The 6,000-nt window shown below is 40.1% G+C and overlaps 1 protein-coding gene across 4 annotated transcripts in view; it reads left to right on the top strand.

Moving 5' to 3' along the window:
- The window catches only part of osbpl3b (oxysterol binding protein-like 3b), a 214,669-nt gene that overhangs the window by 92,706 nt on the left and 115,963 nt on the right, over positions 1–6,000 (top strand). For all 4 annotated transcript variants that reach the window (XM_043689591.1, XM_043689590.1, XM_043689594.1 and 1 more), the window contains exon 7: positions 4,217–4,349. In XM_043689591.1, the coding sequence (XP_043545526.1) occupies positions 4,217–4,349 (133 nt within the window). The remainder of the gene's footprint in view (positions 1–4,216; positions 4,350–6,000) is intronic.

Raw genomic sequence — 6,000 nt, forward strand, 5'->3', positions numbered from 1 at the left:
CAAACTCCCCATTCCAGGCATCCATCAAGGAAAATTCCTCTGAACTGCCTCCAGTGCTTTTACACCCTTGAGTAAGGAGACCAAAACTACACACAATATTTGAGATGTAGTCTTCCCAATTCCCTGTCCAACTGAAGAATTACATTCTCACGTTATGTTCAATTCCTGTCCATTAAAAAGGAATTAGCTTTCTTGATTACATTCTGCATCTGCATACTAGCATTTTGTGCATTTCTCCACTTTGGAATTCTGTAGTCATTCTCAATTTAAATAATATTCTGCCTTTTTATTTTTCCTCCCAAAATGAAAATTTTGCATTTTTCCACATAATGCTCCATCTGTCAGATATTTTTCCCCCTAATCTGAACCTTCTTATAGCTGTTTGCAACTTCCTTTTGTCTTGTTCAGTATTTCAGTGTTGTCTGTGAATGTAGGTATCATGTCATCACTGTCTTCATCTAAGTTTGTGACCTTGTATCACCTGAAAGGGCAAAGGTTACAGATATGAGAACTCTGTGTCTCCTTCAAACCACACCCTGTCCTAACTGTTCCTGTATTGCTTTGACCTGAAGCTTGGAACTCACTCTTCTACAGTGTTGTTGGTGCTCTTAAACCAGATGTGTACAATGGTTTAAGAAGGCAGTTCGCCATAATTTACACAAACACCATAAATGAATATAAGCTAAGAAAATTAAATTCTTTGGCCTTCATTTGTGCCTTTTCTCTACATCTTGTGCAAAAAGTGCATTTGTTTTGTGTTGGAATTCATCTGTTGTTATAGTAATAAACAGCTCCATACAATTGCCACTGATAGCTGATCTTAGAGTAAAACAAGCCTTGGATATTTTAATATCACTGTTTTGCTAATCATTTTGATGTGATGTGTTTAGAACTTTGCAACTTTTTAAAAATATGTATAAAATTTAAGGTGAATTATATGTAAGAAGAATAGACCTATCTCAAATATAATATCCTGAGGGGAGGGGGGTTCTTGATTGGATATGGAGAGGATGTTTCCTCTTCTATAAGAATCTAGAAATGTGGTGGCACTTTTCAAAAACAAGTGTTGCATGTTCAAAACAAATATGACAAAATTGTCTCTGTGAGCAATAGGAACTCTTCCTGAAAGTTTGATTTTTTTTTTAAAGCAGATATCGTTAGAGTCTTTGACTATTTTTGAAGCAGATACTGATAGATTCTTGGTAAGCAAGAGCTGAAAGGTTATCAGAGGTAGGCAGGAAAGTGGATTTGAGCTTGTAGTCAGACCTATCATAATTTTGTAAAGCAGATTGAATGACCATGCGGTCTGTCACTGCTCCTTGTTTGTCTGTTTGTATGATTGAAGGATCGATGAAGGAAATGGCAGAGATGGAAATGAAGGAGGCAAATAATTTTCTGCCTGTATTAAATTATTGATTTGATTTCCTCATTCGTCACAATATAACACAAGGGTAACATCCGTTATTATCTTCTGCAAGTTGAGGGTAACTTACATTATAATTTACTAAATATTTAATAAGTGACCAAAATGTAAGTGAAGAGTGGTTGGGTTCCATTTATTTCGATGTAATTGTTTCATTATAAGGGATTAAGAGTTGATACACTTGGATAATGATTAGAAAGGTTTATGATGAGATGCTTAGTTTGATCAATCATTTCAGTAGCAAATTGGGATGTTTTAGATTAGATTTTAGATTACATTACAGTGTAGAAACAGGCCCTTCGGCCCAACAAGTCCACACCAACCCGCCGAAGCGAAACCCACCCATACCCCTACATTTACCCCTTACCTAACACTACGGGCAATTTAGCATGGCCAATTCACCTGACCCTGCACATCTTTTGGACTGTGGGAGGAAACCGGAGCACCCGGAGAAAATCCACGCAGACACGGGGAGAACGTGCAAACTCCACACAGTCAGTCGCCTGAGGCGGGAATTGAACCCAGGTCTCAGGCGCTGTGAGGCAGCAGTGCTAACCACTGTGCCACCGTGCCGCCCGTGTTGTGTGGAGAAATGAGTGATCTGCTGCAACAGGTCTTAGTGGGCAGGTTGATGCAGTGTGTTTCATTTCACTGTTTTATGACATCTTTTTTGCATCAAGCATACAGCAGTTACTAGGGATGAAACAATTTATTTCTTTTCCATTGTCTGCATAGTTATCTCTAATCTACCGTAGGTTCTGTTGTTGAATATTTTTACCTTAACTTATGCACCATCTGTGACATCGCTGAAAAATGCAAGTGATAATTTTAGTTTAACACCAACTTTGGGGAGCCTATGGGATCAGGGTAAACATGACTTTCTATACCAGTTTTATTTTCCATTAAATTACAAAGTTGGCTTTTACAGTTAGGCTGGCAATGTTACCCCACTGCCTCAATTGACCCAAAGAATTGTTACTGTGCACACCAAGTACCAATCTACCACTTAAGAATTGAATGAACTGAAATTTCCTGCAGTAAATGGTGGATAAGTGTTGGTCTAGCAAACACTTGTTACTTTGTCCTTGACTCTACCGATATTCTCAGTTGCTATATATGTTTTATATAATATATATTTGTCACACGCACTCTCGCACGCACTCTCGCACGCACTCTCGCACGCACTCTCGCACACTCTCTCGCACACACTCTCGCACTCACACACACACGTGGAGCATAAAACGGAATCCACTTTTACTTGTTGTGCACTTCCTCCACCAGGTTATAACAAAGAGTTATCTCTTGTTGTTATCTCGAAGATGGCTGACTTCTGTCCCTACCTTGCTTCTTTTCTACATGTATACTAATCTATGAACCTTGAAAGTGCAGCACTTCTTGATGTACTTAGTTTCACCAGCGCACATCTTGAAGGAAATTGCGTTCTTGCCTGTATCCAGCCAAATCTGTGTTTGTATACTGTTTTTTATGTTGGAACACACATCCCATGCACTTCACAGGATTTATCAAGCAAAGTTTAACACTGAGGAAATGTTGAGGGATGACCTTTTCTGTGACTGACATGACTAATATAAAATGAACATGTTTCACAAGGTCACAGGGTTGGCTGTGAATCTGGGTGGCATTGTTTGTTTGAAAGGCAAGATTCTGGGAGTGCAGAAGATGATAAACTCTCAGGATAGACAGTGTGACAAGTTGAGATTGAGATTGAAATTACAGAGGATGTGAAATTGCTCAGTAGAATTTGAAAGACTGATCATTGAGTGTTTGTTAGTGAGCAACTTGATATGGTACTTGGGTAGAAAGGAGAGAAGGATGGTGGAAGGTGAGAAAATTCCAGAGTAATTGGAAAGGAACCAAAGTGCAGTTGTGGAGCAAAGGGCACTACCTGATGGTGATATAGTAGTTGGACTTGAGAAATAGTTGGTTGAGTCTTGGGCCCAGAGTAACGAATATTTTTTCATTATATTTCGACATAGCAATGAATTGTTTCTTCCAAATGGAAAGAGAACGACAATTTTTTAAAATTGTTAGATTTGGAACAAGTGACTTTTTTGTCAGTTTTATAAGAAAATATGGGACAATTAAGAATGAAAGCTGAAAAGTAAAGGTAGAAAAAAGATGCATGTTAGCAGTAGCACTTTGTATGCTAATGTAAAGATTTACATGTGATGTAGTTATCCATCGAATGAGCTTCGGATTTCAGTAGTTCCACAGTAAAACATTGCGAAGGAATGTAGTGTCTCAAGAATGAGAGGTTAAAGGAGAATAATGCATGATAGCTCCGGTTCAAGCTATTGGCCAAGTCCAGGAAATGTCAGAAATACTGAAAATCAAATTGAATCAAAACCTCTGACAACTGTGCACCAAATGTGTGTTTCCAAACTAATTTTCATTTACAAAAAGAGAGAATTACGAACAATGTTGAATCTCTGCTTTATTAAGAGTACGTTTTGCTTCTGTCAAACCTGATGTGCTTTAATGTCTTTTTTTAAAGTTTGTGCTTTCATATTATGCAGTTATTCTGCAGTCTTTCCTCATTCCTGAAGAAGGGCTTATGCCCGAAACGTCGATTCCCCTGATCCTTGGATGCTGCCTGACCTGCTGCGCTTTTCCAGCAACACATTTTCAGCATATTATGCAGTTACCCTTGAAGGCAAATGCTTTGCACAAAGTTTATCTTTTTTGAAATCCAATTGCTATACTATATTAATACAAAAGAAATCACTATCTTCATTTTCAAAGCAGTAATGAATTTTGATTTTTTTTTCCCAGTTGCAGAGAGGCAGCCTAACTAAGCAGATGTCATTCCACACCAGTCCGGGTTTTCCCCTGGCTTATCCCAACAGCCAGTCTAAGGTGGCAGCATGGTTGCAAAGTTCTGAAGATATAGATAAATGTTCAAAAGGTAAAACCATTTTTATTTCGATGGAATAGAAAAGTTGACCAAAAACCTAATGAAGAATGAATTGGTTAATGACTTTCATTTAAATTGCCCTTAATTTCTTTTTCCTCACTATAAACCCCCCTCCCTCCTCCCCCACCAATACCCTTTTCTCCCCCTCGTAAAATTAATGTGCGTAGCCACATATGCAAATTGTGCTGGTGCCAGTGGAGTACATTCTAACCTTGTTAAAAATTCCAAAGAACTATGGAAATCAAACAAATACAGCAATTGCTGGAAAAACTCAGGTCTGGCAGCATCTGTGGAGAGAAAGCAGAGTTAACATTTCAGGCCCAGTGAGCCTTCTTCAGAACCATTGGAGGTTATTACCTCAGGAACACTACAGTGACTTTGAATACAGATTGAAATGTGTCCGAGCAGCTTTTGCATTGTGGGTGGAACCTTCAGATCCTGGAAGTGGGAAGGGAACCTAACTACAAGGTGAGATGGTGATGTACCAGAACCGCTTCACCTTCCCATTTCCACCGAAATTGAGGTTTGTTCGAGAAGGGGCAAGCTTGACATTCCTGCCCTGTTGTCAGGTGAGATTTGGCCTTAAGTGGTCAAGTAATGGGCACTTAAGGTCTCTTTCCACCTGATGTTCAAATATCTTGGCTCAAGATGGGATGAGAGTTTGCTGACTTATCTCTGCAGGCAACTTGTTAGCTGGGGATAGGATCTCTTGATCTGTACTAATGTGTGCACAATTGGCGGTGTGGCTGCTGCAAGCCATCATTTGGCCTTACTTGCAATACCTCTTCAGAATACCTTGGTTGCCTTCCAGATAGGAATCCTGGGGATGTTGTAGCAGTAGTAGCCACAACCTCTTTTGTGGCACTGCCAAATGCTAGAACTGCCAATTTCTAATTGGGTAATAGCATTAGTCCCATCCAACAAGAGCTATGGACCAATTGGTTGTCTGATTCCCAGAATATCTGGAGTCTTTCACTTTTGAACAGGATGCAAAACTTTCTCCACAAGCATACAAACACATGAAATTGGAGCAGACCTAGACCATCTAGCCTTTCCAACCTGTTCTGCCATTCAGTAAGTTATTGGATAATCTGTTTTTCAAATTTCACATTGCCATTTACTTAGATGTGATTGGTTAATTCTTGATTACCCTTGTCTAACAAGAATCTATCCACACCTGTATGAGTAATATTCAATGATCCTGCTGCACCACCTTCTGAGGGAATGATTCCAAATTTGCAAAACCTTGGAGAGAGAATTTCGGCTCATCTGTCCTCAGAGCACAGCTGCTAATTTTAAAATGCCGTGCCCCAGTTCAGGACTTCGCTTCCCAATCCTCCCACTTCCTCCAAACGAAAGGAGTAGCTATGGGCACCCGCATGGGCCCCAGCTATGCCTGCCTCTTCGTAGGATATGTGGAACAATCCATCTTCCGCAACTACACTGGCCCCACCCCCCACCTTTTCCTCCGCTACATCGATGACTATATCGGCGCCGCCTCGTGCTCCCACGAGGAAGTTGAACAGTTCATCCACTTCACCAACACCTTCCAACCCGACCTCAAATTCACCTCGACAGTCTCAGATTCCTCCCTCCCCTTCCTCAACCTTTCTATTTCTATCTCAGGCGACCAAATCAACAC

This window comes from Chiloscyllium plagiosum, chromosome 5, assembly GCF_004010195.1.
Source record: "Chiloscyllium plagiosum isolate BGI_BamShark_2017 chromosome 5, ASM401019v2, whole genome shotgun sequence".
Classification (NCBI taxonomy): Eukaryota; Metazoa; Chordata; class Chondrichthyes; order Orectolobiformes; family Hemiscylliidae; genus Chiloscyllium; species Chiloscyllium plagiosum.